General features: G+C 41.5%; 1 protein-coding gene across 7 annotated transcripts in view; it reads right to left on the bottom strand.

The window, feature by feature from the left end:
* Nucleotides 1–257: 257 nt before the first annotated feature.
* Nucleotides 258–18,295, bottom strand: part of LOC119850886 (TBC1 domain family member 7) — a 29,870-nt gene continuing 11,832 nt past the window's right edge. For 6 of the 7 annotated variants that reach the window (XM_043507019.1, XM_043507018.1, XM_038389728.2 and 3 more), the window contains 5 exons: nucleotides 17,197–17,384; nucleotides 15,892–16,029; nucleotides 12,588–12,733; nucleotides 2,302–2,431; nucleotides 258–508 (listed from right to left, as the gene is read on the bottom strand). In XM_043507019.1, coding sequence (XP_043362954.1) covers nucleotides 422–508; nucleotides 2,302–2,431; nucleotides 12,588–12,733; nucleotides 15,892–16,029; nucleotides 17,197–17,384 — 689 coding nt within the window. In that variant the 3' untranslated portion in view covers nucleotides 258–421. Of the gene's footprint in view, nucleotides 509–1,038; nucleotides 1,095–2,301; nucleotides 2,432–12,587; nucleotides 12,734–15,891; nucleotides 16,030–17,196; nucleotides 17,385–18,295 lie in introns of those variants that run through there. The other variant, XM_043507022.1, reaches the window with a different exon arrangement.

Below are 18,295 nucleotides of genomic sequence, written 5' to 3'. Positions count from 1 at the left end.
GTACAATATTTATATTCCAAATAGATTTTTTTTTACAATTATATGGTAAAAATGAGAGTCAGCGATTTCTCAGTAATAGTGTGCTGTGACACTTTTGTATTTTTGTCTGATTTTGTAAGCAAGTAGTTTAAGTGAGGTGAAACTTGGGGTACGCAAGACAAATCAGACTCCTGAAAGGGGTACAGCAGTTTGGAAAGGTTGAAAGCACTGTACTAGCGCCTTTGAATGTTCAACTATATTACCAAAATTACCACTCATCACAGCACAACTCAGTCTTTATTTTTACTACAACAATTTAGAAATTAATCACCATGATATTTACAAACAAAAATGTGAAACAATTTAACATCTACAGATACTAATCTAGGGAAGTACCATCAGAAGGTATGTCCTTCCAAACCGTGAGGACTACAGCAAGTTCTCATACCAAATGTACCGGTGTTCCACAATGTTTGTGCCACAAATCAATAGCTTTGCTCACTATTGCATCAGTGTTATCTTGAGGAATCTAAAAGATCAGGAGAAAGGATTGTGTTAAGTTTAACAAGGTAGTCAAAGAGCCTAAAACAAAATATACAGTCACTCAAAGTAATATTTCTATTCTCCATTCTGTTTATTTCACTTTCCAAACTTGTCATCTCTTCCCCCTAATCAAAATATTTACAAAAATGGGCATAGGCAGGACCTGCCTTTGGATGGATCCAATGTGTTCAGGCATGGCCAGATTGGCATCCATCTCTCACAGGAACAATCTCATTGTTTCCACATAAAGGGAGGTGGAGGGGGGTGTCACGGAGTCCCCAGGCGATGCTCTGGAATTGCTCCCTATGAAGCCAGTCAGGACTCTGGGGAAGTCTCCTTTCTGTGAGCAGACTGTCTTCAGGACACACAGCTCACACAGCTTCCACCTTCCTGAGTCTGACCTCGGAGCATTCAGCATCCTGTGCCCTTCCCGCAGCGACTCCACCCAGGCGGGGTCCTGGGGAAGCCAGAGGGTCCTGCACCCCAACTTTGCAGTCAGACGCAACTCCCAGCCAGTCAGCCAGTAAAACAGAAGGTTTATTAGACAACAGGAACATGGTCTAAACCAGAGCTTGTAGGTGCAGAGAACAGGACCTCTAAGCTGGGTCCATTTTGGGGGGGCAGTGAGCCAGACAACCACATCTGCACTTCACGTCCCCAGCCTGCCCCAACTTGAAACTCTCTCCAGCCCCTTCTCCTCTGGTCTTTGTCCCTTTCCCAGTCACCTGATTCCTTTCTTGTCCAACCCTTTAGCTCTCACCTTGCAGGGGGGAAGAGCCCAGGCCATCAGTTGCCAGGAAACAGGGTGTTGGCCATTCTCTGTGTCCAGACCCCTGCACACACCTGCCCTCTAGGGCTCTGCAACGATCATACCTCTTATCCCACCACCTAAATACTTAAGAACTGCCTAGGGGAAACTGAGGCACCCCCACAATATTCAGAGGAAACATTAAGAACAGTCCCGCTTTGTCACAGGGGGTGTTTCAGTCACCTCCACAGTGAGCACTCTTTGGGGAGGGAGCAGACCAGGGCCAGGTAGCCTTGTGCCATCAACCTTGTAAGGAATTTCAAAAAATTAACACAGCTTGAAGCTACCCTAACTTTTTCACAGAACTCTCTCAGTACCACATGAACATGAGTAGGATCCAATGCCAGGATAGAAGAAGTCCTCGCAAGATGGCTCAAGGCAGTGCTGAGGCATTGATGGTCTATGCAGAGAGCCTATTGCCTCCATGGATGTCTGGAAACCTCCACTCATTCAGTGTGGGGGAGGAAGAGAAGCCCAAATCACCCCCAACAGAACAATTTGGGGAGACTTAAAAGGACAGTGGGTTCTCCCCATAATCCCTCGGATGGATGTTTCTGAAGGTGGTCATCAATCTGGCCTCTAAAGGTAAAAGCCTACATCAGCCATTCCTAAAACCTTGGGACCAGCTCCTTATGGATTCCTTTCCTCCTAAAAGTTTGTAACATTGTAATGACTGCAACTGTTATTAGAACTATGGTAAACTTAAAATTTAAAATATTATTTCTAAATAAAAATACATACAAACATTGACTGTGGGTTTAATGTAGGAAAGCAAACTGTCACTAAGATTGAGGGAGATACGGCAGATTGAGTATTACCCAGTTCTCAGAATTCTGGGTAATATTATGTAACTCATTTTGCAATGCTTTTTATCCTAATTGAATTAACAAGGGACAAAAAGTTTGTTTTTTTTAACCTGAAAATATTTGCTATACCACCAAAAACAATGCACAGCTAGGACAAGTACTTACATTTTCCAGAAACTGTGTGATCTTCTCTGTGTTAGTCAGGGCCATTATCTTCATTTTAAAGGTTAATAAAATCTCCAGAGCAACAAAAACAAGAATCTTGCAGGATCCACTAATAACTTTGTCCCAAACCCTAAAACAGTAAGTAACAAAAAGTCAACAAACCATATTCATCTTCTATTCATTGCAAAGAATCTCTTTTCCAGGTAGTTTCCATGAATGTAGCAACATATGAAATTATACATGCAGTACCTGTACCATCTATATTCAAAGTAAGGAAATCAAATGTTGCAAGTTACTGACTTCTACTAAATCTCTAACTAGGATGGATTAAGGGCAGAGCAGTACAGTAGTAGTGCCTACTGTTGCCAAGCTTACACAAAGACCCCGATTAGAAATAAAACACATACAGATGTTCCGCACTCTTAAACGATTGTAAGTTGAAATTTAACAAGCAGATCTTGTTCTACTAAGTTTAATTATTACACAGGGGGTGACTGTCACAACAGTATCAGTGACAATGAAATATTTTTTTTCCCTGGTGCCAAGAAAAGGAATAAAATGAGCATATCTACAACGATAGCTGTCAAATAGTTAACCAGCTGAAACTAAAAGTTCAGAAGGAGTAAAGTGCTGAGCTAACTAAACAAGTACACCTACTGTGACCAAATATTCCAGCTTATTGTATGAGAAGCGAAACGGATATCAACGTGGTATCGTCAATTATGTTTCTGTAAATAATAGTTATACACAGATAGCAGCTACTGACCCTTCCAACTCACTCTCTTCCTCACATCCACACCCCCTAGTATGCTGCATAAACCTATAGATGTACTAATGAAAACTTTAGACTGAACCTGAATGGTAAATTTCCAAGGGCTGCAAATAGTTTTACTACATGACTCCCTATTAAAAAATAATCCACCCCTCCCTCTTTCAATTCTTCAACCTTCATCATCATAGCTCTTCATGTCACCATTTGTGCTCATTCTCCAATTATTGCAAAATCTACACAGGACGTGAATTTCTAAAAAACCATAAACCCCTCAGGCCTACTTTATACATCATCACAAGTCAAGAAGAAAAGGCACAAGCCAAATGATATTGCCCCAGATAATGTTTACTTCCCAGATACTAGAAGTATAAATTGTAGTGACTGCACAAAGAATTATAATCCTAAAGAGATCAGGGCAAAAGCCTTTCCAACATGTACTAAAACTAAGCTGCTGTGACATCCCGCCTTCTTTCATGATTCTGCTGCCAGATTTAATTGGTGTGGTGAGTGAACTCATTACAGAAAGGGGTGGGGATTTTAAAAACCCCCGAAACATTTCCATTGATACTCAACCTGTTCCCAAACAAGCATTTCAGTCATTTCATTTAAATGCTCATATTAAAACAAATACAATTAGTTAACTAATCCCTAGTTCACATCACCCAGTAGAATCTTTATGAAGGAAAGAGTGGAGAAAAAAGCAGGGCTACACTTAAAATGCTGCATCAGCACAGCTGCACCAATGTAGCGCTTAAGTGAAGATGCTCCTATACCAACAGGAGAGAGCTCTCCCATCAGCATAGTTAATCCACCTCCCCAAGAGGCGGATTACATGGGGGGTTAAATTCAGTGTAACTACATCGCTCAGAGGTGTGGACTTTTCAAACCCTGAGAGACGTAGTTATAACACCAGATGCGTGTAGTGTAGACCTGGCCAATGTTAGCACTAACCAGCTCTGTCTCCTCTTGCACTCTCTCCTTAACTTCCAACTATTATTACTCCCATGCAGCTCAATTAATTTAAAACAATAATTGGAATGTATGTGTATGACATGATGATAAATACATCAGCAGTTGTCAGTGCCTTGTCTATGCTAGTGCTACCACCAAACAAGCCGCAGCAGTAAAAAATTATAGAAAAAAAGGCTAATGTAGAAGGCCACTGGGTTTATTTAATGCATTTATTTTTGTAATTAGGTATTTTTTACATGGTTTCTACACATTACATCTTTATTAGTTCAATTGTTCTTATCCTAACTTTTAGGATCAGACATACTTTCACGGTTTATGGCTTCAGAAAACTTGTGAAGGTTAATTTATTATTATATTGATGGGGAAATGACTACAGAAATTTAAACTGTACTAGAAGTCCTATTCACTGTCACTGAAAGTTAAAGTAAACGCTCTATTCATTAGGATGGGTTGGTGGGATTTTCTTGTGTGAGACTAACATCCTTGGAAACGCATAGGTGTTAAAATTAGCCACAGAAGGGCTCTCCTATCGTTCCTTCACTGGACAGAAACATACTGACAATTACAAGGAAAAAAAAATGAAATAAGAATATGAAGCTGAAACAAAGTAAGCTTCATGCAAAATCCAATGCTCATCAAGTTTTATTTACTGTGCATTGTTCTGTCAAAGAATGCAAAGAACTATTCCATATCTACACTTTTCCGTAAACAAGGCACACATTACAAGTCTGTGTAAAAAGAAATAAAATGCTAGAAGGTTCTCAGGACAACTTCTTAGATTCCTCATCAAGTGCACTTCTTTACTAAAGTAAATTCTTATTCTGCCTTGTCTCAGTTCATTACCAAGACTTTCAGTAACTGTCCTGAAATAGTAGTTTTTTCAAAAATTGGCAATACTTCATTCATTACTATAAAGTCTGTACAAATATGCACCTATAATCTCCTTCCTTACACATTTAAGCATTAAAAACAGTTACCTACCTACCTTTTGTAACTGTTGCTCTTCAAGAGGTGTTGTTCATGTTGTTTCCATGTTAGATGTGTGTGCATCCACATGCACGGCTGCTGGACATTTTCCCTTAGTGGTATCCGTAGGGCCAGCTCTGGAACCCCCTGGAGCCCCATGCTCATGTGCCGGTATATGGGATGCCGCCAGCCCTGCACCCTCTCAGTTCCTTCTTGCCATCAACTCTGACAGTGGGTAGGGGGCGGGTCATGGAATGGACATGAGCAACACATCTCGAAGAACAACAGTTATGAAGGATAGGTAACCGTTTTTTCTTCTTCAAGTGCTTGCTCATGTCGTTTCCATGTTACGTGACTCACAAGCAGTATCCCTGGAGGTGAGCTCGGAGTTTACAGACACGTGGGTTGCAACACCACTCTACCGAAGCTGGCATTGTCCCAGGCCTGCTGTGTGATGGTGTAATGGGATGCAAGGGTATGGAACGAAGACCAGGTAGTAGCTCTGCAGATACCTTTAACTGGTATCCGCATGAGGAACGCTCCTGAAGAAGTCTGCATTCTGGTGGAATGGGCAGTTTGTGCCATGCTTTTTCATAGCAGAACTTGATGCAGGCAGTTATCCACAACTAGATCCTCTGAGAGGAAACCAGCCGGCCCTTCATCCTGTCTGCCACTGTAACGAAAAGCTGCATCAGCTTACGGAAGGGTTTAGTTCTCTCAATGTAGAAGGCTAGGGCCCATCTAATCCAAAGAGTGCAACCAATGCACCTCATTAGTCTTGCCAGGCTTTGGGAAGAAGACCGGTAGGAATATGTCATGATTATAATGGAACTGTGACATCTTTGATAAGAAGACCAAGTGGGGACGAAGCTGAAACTTGTCCTTATAGATCACCATGTAAGGGGATTCCGATGTCAGTGCTCTTATCTCAGAGTTCTGGGGTTGAAGTGATCACTACCAGGAAAGCAACCTTCCACAAGAGCAGCAGCAGGGAGCAGGAGGCTAGTAGCTTGAATGGTGGGGACCTGTGAGCCAAGAGATCACCAGATTTAAGTCCCATTGAGGGACTGGGTCGTGAATCTGGAGGTAGAGTCTCTCCAACCCCTTCAGGAACCTGATCGTCATTTCATGGGAGAAGACTGATCTGCCCTGGATTGAAGGGTGGAAGGCTGAGATAGCTGCCAAGTGCACCTTGATTGAAAAAAAATGGCCAGGCCTGGGTGCTTGAGGTGGAGCAGGTAGCCTAAAATGGATTGAAGTGAGGACTGGGAGGGGGAAGGACTCTGGCCTGAGGCCCAACATGTTAAGTGTTTCCACTTGTCTAGGTAGGTTGCCCGGGTGGAAGGCTTCCTGCTACTTAACAGAATGTGTTGGACTTGTGCTGAGCACGGCGATTCCTCCACATTCAGCCATGCAGAAGGCACACTGTCAGATGCAGGAACTCTAGTTTTGGGTGAAGCAGACGGCCCTGGTTCTGCGAGAGCAAGTCTGGCCAGAGCAGGAGCTCTAATGGGGTCGCTAGGGAGAGCTCCAAAAGTGTGCTGAACAGTGCTGGCGTGGCCACGCCAGAGCCACCAGGATGATTTTTGCTTTGTCCCTCTTGACCTTCAGGAGGGCCTTTTGCACCAGGGGTATTGGCGGGAAAGCATATAGTAGTGCTCCTGTCCATGAGAGCAGAAAGGCATCCAACCGAGAGCCTCTGGCAAGCCCGCATATCGAGCGAAACTGCTGACATTTCCTGTTCTGCCTGGACACAAATAAGTCCACTCGGGGAGTTCCCCTCCTCTGGAAGATGATACTGACCACCTCTGGATGGAGTGACCACTCGTGGCGAGAAGAGAAGGACCTGCTAAGGAGATCAGCCAGCAAATGTTGGGCTCCCAGGAGGTGACACGCCTCAAAATGAATGGCATGCTGCACACAAGTCCACACACTGCGACCCCTGGACACAGGGGAGACAAGTGGGCTCCGGCTTGCTTATTGATGTAGATCATAATGGCAGTATTGTCTATCAAGATCTGCATTCTTCTGCCCTTTAAGTAGTGTAAGAATGCCTGGCAAGCCAAGTGTACCACCTTGAGCTCCCTAACATTATATAGAGGGAGCAATCCTCCTTGGACAAGAGGCCCTGCATACTGAGGTTGCCAAGGTGGGCTCCCCACCCCAGATCCAAGGCATCAGAGACCAACGTCACCAAAGCGAGCAGGGCCACAAAGGGAACCCTTGCCAACACCAATCGCGGGTCTGTCCATCAAGTCAGGGAGGATAGTATATTCGACAGAATTGTGACCACTAAGTTCAAATGGTGTCTGCCAGCGGTGCAGACCAACCCCAATCACACCTGCAAGAGTCTGAGGCGCAGCCATGTATGCTGGACTATGTAAGTACATACTTCCATGTGACCTAGTAGCCCGAGGCAAACCTAAGCAGTCGTGAGCGGATGGGCTCTGATGCTTGCAATGAGCTCTGACATAGCTCGGAATCGGGTCTCCGGTAGGTAGCCTTTGGCCTGGGTAGAGTTGAGCACTGCGCCTACAAACTCTATTCTCCGGACTAGGGTCAGAGTTGATTTCTGTTAGTTTATAAGGAGGCCCAGCACCTGAGAGGTGGCTTATACCAAGTCAAGGCTGTGTTGGACTTGGGCTTGAGACGTGCCTCTGATAAGCCAGTTGTCAAGGTATGGATAGATCTGCATGCCTCAATGCCTTAGGTAAGCTGCCACCACAGTCGTGCACTTCGTGAAAACCCTCAGAGCAGACGATAGGCCGAAGGACAGAGCCGTGAACTGACAATAGTGCTGGCCTACATCAAATCAGAGGAATCTCCTGTGTCTACAGGAAACAGAAATAGGGAAATCGGCGTCCTTCAAGTCAAGGGCGGCATACCAGTCTCCTGGATCCAGGGAGGGAATGAGAGAGGCCAGGAAGACCATGCAGAACTTCAACTTCTTGAGATATTTGTTGAGGTGGTGCAGGTCTAAGATGGGCCTGAGGCCCCCTATTGCCCTTCAGGATTAGGAAATATCAGGAGTAGAACCCCTTCCCTCTCAGCTCTTGAGGAACTTCCTCCATGGCCCCTACATATAGGAGGGATTCCACCTCCTAGATGAGAAGATGCCCATGAGAACGGTCCCTGAAGAGGGACAGGGAAAGAGGGTGCGAAGGAGGGGTGGAAGAAAACTACAGGGTATAACCAGCTGTTACGGTATTGAACACCCAACTGTCTGAGGTAGTCTGGGTCCATGCAATAAGAAAGGGGGACAAACAGTCCAGAAATAAAAAGGGGGGAGGGGGAATCCTGAGGTAACTCCGGTACGCTGTCCTTGGGCACACCCTCAAAATGCCTTTCAGCCCATCAGAGTGGATGCAGGACCCGAATAGGGGGTTGAGGACGACGGGGCAGACTGGTGGCATTTGAAGCCTCTGTCTTTTCTCCTCTAGAGTCCCTGCCGAGGTGGACCTGAGAGCCTGGGTGGTGGCCAGAAATGCCTTCAAGACCGGCAGCGTATACAGCCCCAGGAAGCATTGAGTGGCCCCAAAGTCCTTCAAGCCATGCAGCCTGTGTCTGTCTGCTCCGAAAACAAAGCATTGCCCTCAAAGGGAAAGTCCTGGATGGATTGCTGCATCTTGTGAGAGAACCCAGAGGACTATAACCACGAACTGTGCCACATGGAGACCACTGACGCCATCGGCCACATCCAATGCCACCTGAAGGGAGGCTGTGGCCACTGCCTTGCCCTCTTCCATGATGGCCAAGAATTCCTGCCTTGACTCTTGGGGCAATGAGATCTTGAATTTGGCCATCGAATCCCATATGTTGTATTTGTATCGCCCCAGCAAAGTTTGCTGGTTGGCAATATGCAGCTGTAGGCTGGCAGTAGAATACACCTTCCTACAGAAAAGATCCACTTTCTTAGTGTCTTTATTTTTAGAGGTTGTGCTAGATTGCCCATCTGTCCCGTTCATTTGTGGCTGAGACCACCAGTGAGTCTGGGGATGGGTGCGAATACATGTACTCAAGCCCTGGGGAGGGACATGGTACTTTTTCTCTGCCCTTTTAGATGTTGGGGGCACAGAAGATGGAGTTTGCCACAGTGCTCTGATGAGCACTTTAAATCAAAACTGCAGAAGCTATCGGAAGCCTGTATCCCAAGAAAGGGGAAAAAATTCATAGGAAGGAGTTGTAGACCAAGCTGGATGAGCAAGCATCTTAGAGAGGTGATTAAGAAGAAGCAGAAAGCATACAGGGAGTGGAAGATGGGAGGGATCAGCAAGGAAAGCTACCTAATTGAGGTCAGAACATGTAGGGATAAAGTGAGACAGGCTAGAAGTCGAGTAGAGTTGGACCTTGCAAAGGGAATTAAAACCAATAGTAAAAGGTTCTATAGCCATATAAATAAGAAGAAAACTAAGAAGGAAGAAGTGGGGCCGCTTAACACTGAGGATGGAGTGGAGGTTAAAGATAATCTAGGCATGGCCCAATATCTAAACAAATACTTTGCCTCAGTCTTTAATAAGGCTAAAGAGGATCTTGGGGATAATGGTAGCATGACAAATGGGAAGGAGGATATAGAGGTAGATATTACCATATCAGAGGTAGAAGCGAAACTGAAACAGCTTAATGGGACTAAATCGGGGGGCCGACATAATCTTCATCCAAGAATATTAAAGGAATTGGCACCTGAAATTGCAAGCCCATTAGCAAGAATTTTTAATGCATCTGTAAACTCAGGAATAGTACCGAATGATTGGAGAATTGCTAATATAGTTCCTATTTTTAAGAAAGGAAAAAAAAGTGATCCGGGTAACTACAGGCCAGTTAGTTTGACATCTGTAGTATGCAAGGTCCTGGAAAAAATTTTGAAGGAGAAATTAGTTAAGGACATTGAAGTCAATGGTAAATGGGACAAAATACAACATGGTTTTACAAAAGGTAGATCGTGCCAAACCAACCTGATCTCCTTTTTTGAAAAAGTAACAGATTTTTTAGATAAAGGAAATGCAGTGGATCTAATTTACCTAGATTTCAGTAAGGCATTTGATACCGTGCCACATGGGGAATTATTAGTTAAATTGGAGAAGATGGGGATCAATATGAACATCAAAAGGTGGATAAGGAATTGGTTAAAGGGGAGACTGCAACGGGTCCTACTGAAAGGCGAACTGTCAGGTTGGAGGGAGGTTACCAGTGGAGTTTCTCAGGGATCGGTTTTGGGACCAATCTTATTTAATCTTTTTATTACTGACCTTGGCACAAAAAGTGGGAGTGTGCTAATAAAGTTTGCAGATGATACAAAGCTGGGAGGTATTGCCAATTCGGAGAAAGATCGGGATATTATACAGGAGGATCTGGATGACCTTGTAAACTGGAGTAATAGTAATAGGATGAAATTTAATAGTGAGAAGTGTAAGGTTATGCATTTAGGGATTAATAACAAGAATTTTAGCTATAAGTTGGGGACGCATCAATTAGAAGTAACGGAAGAGGAGAAGGACCTTGGAGTATTGGTTGATCATAGGATGACTATGAGCTGCCAATGTGATATGGCTGTGAAAAAAGCTAATGCGGTTTTGGGATGCATCAGGAGAGGCATTTCCAGTAGGGATAAGGAGGTTTTAGTACCGTTATACAAGGCACTGGTGAGACCTCACCTAGAATACTGTGTGCAGTTCTGGTCTCCCATGTTTAAAAAGGATGAATTCAAACTGGAGCAGGTACAGAGAAGGGCTACTAGGATGATCCAAGGAATGAAAAACTTATCTTATGAAAGGAGACTTAAGGAGCTTGGCTTGTTTAGCCTAACTAAAAGAAGGTTGAGGGGAGATATGATTGCTCTCTATAAATATATCAGAGGGATAAATACAGGAGAGGGAGAGGAATTATTTCAGCTCAGCACCAATGTGGACACAAGAACAAATGGGTATAAACTGGCCACCAGGAAGTTTAGACTTGAAATCAGACGAAGGTTTTTAACCATCAGAGGAGTGAAGTTTTGGAATAGCCTTCCAAGGGAAGCAGTGGGGGCAAAAGATCTATCTGGCTTTAAGATTCTAGTTTATGGAGGAGATGATATGATGGGATAATGGGATTTTGGTAAGTAATTGATCTTTAAATATTCAGGTAAATAGGCCAAATCCCCTGAGATGGGATATTAGATGGATGGGATCTGAGTTACTATAGAAAATTCTTTCCTGGGTATCTGGCTGGTGAATCTTGCCCATGTGCTCAGGGTTTAGCTGATTGCCATATTTGGGGTCGGGAAGGAATTTTCCTCCAGGGCAGATTGGAGAGGCCCTGGAGGTTTTTCGCCTTCCTCTGTAGTATGGGGCATGGTTGACTTGAGGGAGGCTTCTCTGCTCCTTGAAGTCTTTGAACCATGATTTAAGGACTTCAATAGCTCAGACATGGGTGAGGTTTTTCATAGGAGTGGGTGGGTGAGATTCTGTGGCCTGCGCTGTGCAGGAGGTCGGACTAGATGATCAGAATGGTCCCTTCTGACCTTAGTATCTATGAATCTATAAACAACTATTGTAACTATTTACAAGAGAAAAGTCTAAAACAGTCCAAGAAAACCACAAGGGAACTTGCAATCACAAGAAGCATTCCTGCAACTGTCATGGGCAATAAGAAGGGACTGAGAGGGTGTGTGGCTGACAGTACCCCATATATTAGCGCAGGAGCACGGGGCTCCAGGGAGCAACAGAGCTGACCCTACAGATACCACTAAGTGAAAAATCTCCAGCAGCTGTGCACTTGGGCACGCACACACCTAACATGGAATCGACATGAGCAAGCACTCGAAGAAGAATAATTAATTCTTAGAGCGAAAGGAAGAGGAAACAATTGTATTAAAATAAATAGGTGTGGCTTATGTTTTTAGGTTTGTCTTTTGTTTCTCAGACATTGACAGAACAAGAATGCCACCTACCATGAGTGACTTATGCATTTTAAAGTAAATATTTTAAAAAACACTTAGCTACTACAGTGATAAACAAGCTCCAATCCTTCAAGCTGGCATCTCCACTAGGGACTCTGCTGGTACAACTATACTAACATAGCTGTGTTGGCAAAGGTTGTGTAGTGTAGACTAGCCCACAGTATGCTTTATTTTCATGAACTTTGTCATACTTAACATATCAAGTGCTATATTTTTAAACAAACTCTCCCACACATTTTTAAATTAAATGATAATCAAGAGTAAACATTCTCTTAATGAAGCAATAACTGCAACCACAACATCTGAAAATTCAGGTGCCTTTAGCTGTATGTCACAAAATAGGGATTTGGGGTTTTAAATACGAAGAAGCTGAAAGTGGTATTAGCACATGCAGCCAAAATTCTTAAATTTTAACCTTATCTTTTTTAAATACCAAAAAATCCACTTTTAAAAAGATCTTACATCTGTAATAAGTGGAGTCACATCAAATTTTGTTATGATGTCTAAATCAGTGCTACTTTAATCAGTTTTCCTCAAATCTAGTTCATATTCTGGGTGATGAAAGAAGAGAAGTTATCTTGTACTAGCAGCTATACAAAGCTGAAATTCCTAAACGAACAAAACACAAGGAACACTTGCCTCTGTAAACTGGATTCAGGTAAACAGCCTGCAAAACACTTCTTAAACCAAAGATTGTAAGGAAGTTTGCTCACTGCAGAGCATGCCTTCAGATGCACCAGAAGTCTGTTATCTTCAACATTCAAATACTGTTCAAGAACTTTTGGCTGTAGAAAGAACAGGGAAATCGAAGTTATAAATACCTCACATCAAATGGAATTCAGAGTTGATTCTCACTTTAAGAGAAGTGTCTCAAAATTAAACACATGTAAAAAGCAAATGCTAAAATATTAACATTAGATAATGTACTGCAAGGTTACATTCACCTACAGCAAGGGTTATTGAACTCTGCAATTTGGCTGATAGCATATTTGCTAAACAAACTTCTGTTCCCGCCTCCTAAAAAAAAAAAAAAAAAATCACCTACATTATGTGGGCTTCTAAATACTGTAGCATTTGTTCCTTTCTGTCGTAAGGAGTCAGAATTTCAGGTGGTGCACAGGATTATACCTGCACTAAACTTTCACCCTTTGGGGACCAGCGTTCAATTGCTGCTACCATCACAAGTAAAACTGAGTTAATTCATCTCAAACCTAGCTCCATTTGAGCAATTCACCAAACCAACACACAATGCAGCAAAACAGGAGAAATCACATCTCAGAGAAAACCACTATGCAACATATTAAAAGCATTGTTTGCTGTTAAAAAAAAGCCTGTCAGAAGTGTTTTAGGAAGGCCAGCAGAATACCATATAATGGTGGGGTTTAAAAAAAAAAAAAAAGTGAATTTAAAAAGTGATCATGTATTTATAATTCCAATATTTTTATATAAAACCACAGAAGTTCCACTATTTTCTGACACAGCTGGACAAATGACTAATTTTTTCAGTTGTTAAAGAACAAAGATTTTCCTTTGGCTGTATTCCAAAATTCCTATTTTTGGTAGAATAAATAAATTATTGAAAAAAATCTGGGAGCGAAGGATCTATAGCCCCTTCTCTTGCTAATTGGAACACTTGTGAAAACACCCCTTCAGGCATACAAACACTAATAATTACGGCAATTGATGTAGTTGAGTGTATTAACTCCAGTAACAGATGGCGGGTTTACAAAACAACTATTTTATAACAGTACCATGTACAGTATCTACATTAAGGGTTTGAGCTTCTACTCATTGACTTCATTTGTGCAGAATCATGCCCCCCGGTATGTATTTACATGAGTGGACACTGTTTATGAACATGTTTCTTACTGTAATGTTATTTGACAAATTAGAAAGGTCTAGATAAAGCAATAGATTTCTTATAAATGCTAGTAAACCTAAAAAAATTTTCTTCAAGTCGTCTTTAACAAAGAAATTCTGCAGAAACTCAGCATTACCTGCTTTAAATGTCCACTAACAAAAGAACTCAACCTACTAAACTGACATTTTATTGCAATTTGATTCAAAAATGTATTGTTTTCCCCCCCCAAAAAAAATAATCTTTCTCAGTTCAAAACCAGCACCAGTAACTGTTGCCTGAATACTGGCTAATGAAGAATATGATACGCGCAGTAGGAGAGACAAAACAATTTAAACAGCTCTACAAGTGGTCTGACGTGAAGTACAGAACTGTCAATGTAATTAGGCTTGTGACAGATTTTGTTTAAAATCAAAATAATTTTTAAAAAGTGACTGCAGTTGTAGGAGTTCCAGTTGAGCTTGGATACTGTGACTTTAGGCATCCCTGTATTTATACCCTACACACTACTCCAATAATATTTGTACAAAATATGCCTTCTGAGTTATCATATGAAAGCTAAAAATATGCCAATTACTAACATTATTATAAAATGCATGTGTTAACCTTATATGCAAAGTTATGAATTCCCTCTGTATAACATTACTAGAACATGTTTAAGACCTGGTCTACACTAGAAAACTAGGTCAGTTTAATTAGGTCCATCATAGGTGTGAAAAATCCACACCACTGAGCAACACAGTTCCATCAACCTAGCTACTGCCTCTCTGGGAAGTGAATTACCTATGACAATGAGAGAACCCCTCCCATTGGCATAGGTAGTGTCTACACTGAAGTGCTGCAGCTGTGCCACTGTAGCATTTTAAATGTAGACAATCCCTAAAACAAAGACAGTTTAGCCTAGGTAAAGGTGATAAATAGGTCTATTTTACACAAAGGAATGTGGGTTTACCTCAATTTACACATTAGCCAAAAACAAAAGCTATCAAGCTAAGCCAGTGAGGGTTATCTTGAGCCTGAACTCAAGGGACAGAGAATTAACATGGCTCCTGCACCTCAGAGAAACACAGGAGACTGAATACCCAGGAAGTCTTTCTGATTTGTAAGACAAAGACATCTCTTTGGGGAATATAAGGAACAGAGAGATACTATAGGGCTCCTTCACCTTAAGGAGACAAAGAAACCAAGCAATTTGATCTCTGTGATAGGTCTCGGCCAAGCCAACCAGGAAAAAGCTGGCAAGGAAACTCGGTGTGAGAGAAACCATCTTGAACAAAGACTATATCTTGCTAGATTAAATTTTAGACTTTCTGATGTGTGTTTTCATTTTTGTTTGCTTGTAACCATTTCTACTTTTATCTCTTTTACATGGTATCACTTAATCCATGTTTTTCTATTAATAAACTTGTTTTACTTTTACTATAAACCAACTCAGTGCTGTTTGAAAAGATGGATGTATTTACCCCAATTAGATTAATAAACCTATGATGTACTGACTCTTTAACAGAGGGGCAAACTTAATATCTTCTGTGAATGCACAGTGGTAAGGGCTGTGCGTTGCAGAGAAACATCTCTGAGGAGCTCAGCGGTGACTATTACATGCTAGGCAAGGCCTGGGCCAGGGCAGCCTTGGGGAGCTAGCTGGTGAGGGAGACTGGCTGGTGTAGCAGAGAGCTGAGACACAGCCTAGTTGCCTGCAAAACTCACTCTTGCTCAGGCAGAGGGTAACCCAGTGGCTCACAGTTCTGGATATCCACAGCAGCGGGTTAGAGATACAAAAGTTAAATCACATCTGTGCTCAAACCTGTACATTTTTGTTTAAGTCTAAAAATTTAAAATGCAATTGAAACATGTTTTAGCAAATAAGACCAATTCTTACACCACAAAGTTTCTATCAGGGAATTTACAAAACACAACTGGAGGCTTAGATTATTATTTTATAGTAGCTAGTGGCAGAATAGAACCAGGTCTATTGACTTCCAGTCCCAGGCTAGCTCCTAGATGTAGCTCCCAAGATGTTCAATGCATACCAAGTCACACCTCCCCCAACTCCACCCAGTGTCTCTTTTCACAAACAATACTTACCAGCTGTGGTAACGAATCTTTATATTTGTTGTTTAACTGATTCACAAAACTACTGACAAGCCAGTAGCAGTCGATATTATCCTCCACCACTTCCTCCATGGCTTTAGCTATGGCAAGAAACACTTCATCTTCTGGTTCCTAGAAAACAAAACAGAAAATTGGGACCCACAGAATTGATGGGCTGCCCATGTAAATTACTGTGATTCCCCCGGTTATTTTGATAGATGAACTGGACAAATGTGTGAAAGGTGAAATGGTACTGACATAATTCAAGCATTTGGCAATAACTGCATAACTGTATTTTCTGTAAAAACTGAAATAAATAAATAAATAAATACATACATACATACATAAAACAGAAGTTTATATTTTTAAATCAAAGTGACAGAAGTCTGGCATGGCTCAGTCATGTAATAGAAACAAAAAGTTCTCAGCATCAGGTGATGTGAGTCAATATTAATAGTGTGTGTTCTATCAAATAAATGGGGCCATCCTCCTCCCTTTCACACCACAATGCTTGCTAGTTTATAGAATTACTCTTTGTTTATAGATGTTGATGTGTACAGAATGATTTTGTTTTAGATAAAAGGCCACTTCTGTACACTTTTAATTACCTGGATACTAGTAAACTCTACCTCATGGGACAAGGCACCTTATTCCCAAAGTACAACTCAATATGTATCTGAGATGCATGCTTTCTTCCTTTCACTAAATGTGAGATTTCCCTGTCACCAAGATTATATCATGCTCTCTGCTTTTAGACACAGAAAGGGAACAGAAGTCATGGAAATTAACTATTAGATAGCAGGACTCCCATCATTAATGGTCAAGTAGTTCTGGAGCGGCACTAAATACTTTAATAAAACCCCAAAACAGCTCAGGCTAACAAAAATGCCAGGTTAGTAAATTGCAATAACTTAGGAACACAATGTAAATTGCACTAAATCGCTACTTTTAGTGGCATGGCCTCAAGACATTCAGGAATCTCTGCTGCAGCAAGATTGTCATTTGCTTTAAGGCATTTTAGACAAAAAGAAATGAAGGTAGGAGCTAGAATACAAAAGGCTACAAAGCCCAGAAAAAAATTTATGCCTTAAAAGCTTTTCTGTATAAGCTTATGCAAGATTTTTGGGAAAATGAACAAATGTACAGTTTGAGTAAAACCCAGTATTTGATATTAGTATCCTGTTTTACATTCACTTCATTTTGTCTCTGTGTATATCTTTCATGCTATTAATAGTTTCAGGTTAATGTTTCTTTTGTTTTAAAGAGTTCTCTTGAAAGTCAAAATTAAAAATGACTGACCAGAGGAAAAGCCAAATTTCGAGGCAACCTTCCTGACTCCAGTTGATGCATGCGGAGGAAAACTTCAACCTGTGGGGTAGAATCCTTGATAAACCGAATTACTTGGAGGGCATGATACACATCCCTATATTGTTCCTTTCGGTACTTCATCACCAGAGCATGAGATTCATGGTGAGGAGGAATAATTCCTAAAAAAAGGAGAGAAAAGGAAAGCAGTGAATCCCCTTTCTAGGGGGCTATGCTTACTTCAATGTGTACTAATATACAACCTGCAAAAGATGTAGGTCCCAATCATGCAACTCTTACTCACATAAGCTTGGTTAAAGTTACAGTATAGACTCCTCTAAAGTCAAGACAACACAGACCAAGCAAATAATAATATTTATTAAAACTGAAGGTCACGTGTTGACTGAATGCGGAATAATTTATTCATGGACTTGGTTTTCTGAACCCCTTTTAGGCCTCAGCATATGGGTGATCATTTTTTGTCCATGAGGTCACTGGAGGCTGGTACGCTGAGAAGAGGTTTCATTGTTTGGAGTGAGGGGAAATTAGTTTAATGATGTAACAAAGTAAATGCATTTAAAAAAAAAAAAAAATCTAAACTGCCATTGGCTTGGATTCATCTGTAGTATTTACTATATTGCATTTCCTGTGTATTTGTGCTGAACCTTCCCTTTGTTTTGGAGATAAACACAGATGCAGAACAAATATTTTATTCCTTAGTAATAAAGTCTTTCATGGTCTGACAAAAAAAAAAACAAAAATGGGCACTTCCTATACAAATGCCTTACCAACAGCATGACAAATCAGCAGTAGCCTAGATTGAAGAGCAGTGATACAAAAACAGAACAGTTCCCTTTCCAAAATTCTACAGTCCCTCTAAGAATATCAGGGTTGTGTGTGTGCATATAAGTAACACAAAAGTACTGTGCAACTTTCTTATTTAATTTACATTACTCACAGTGGAACCTTCTTTGCAGACTTTACCAGAGAGATCAATCCTTCTCTGAATCAGTAGGGGGAAGTAATTTCAATAACACAGGATGAAACAATTTCAGGTAGAGGCCCCATAACCATGTCAACCAAAAAAGCATGT

This window comes from Dermochelys coriacea, chromosome 2 (assembly GCF_009764565.3).
Source record: "Dermochelys coriacea isolate rDerCor1 chromosome 2, rDerCor1.pri.v4, whole genome shotgun sequence".
Taxonomy (NCBI): Eukaryota; Metazoa; Chordata; order Testudines; family Dermochelyidae; genus Dermochelys; species Dermochelys coriacea.
This window is presented reverse-complemented; position numbering and strand designations above follow the sequence as displayed.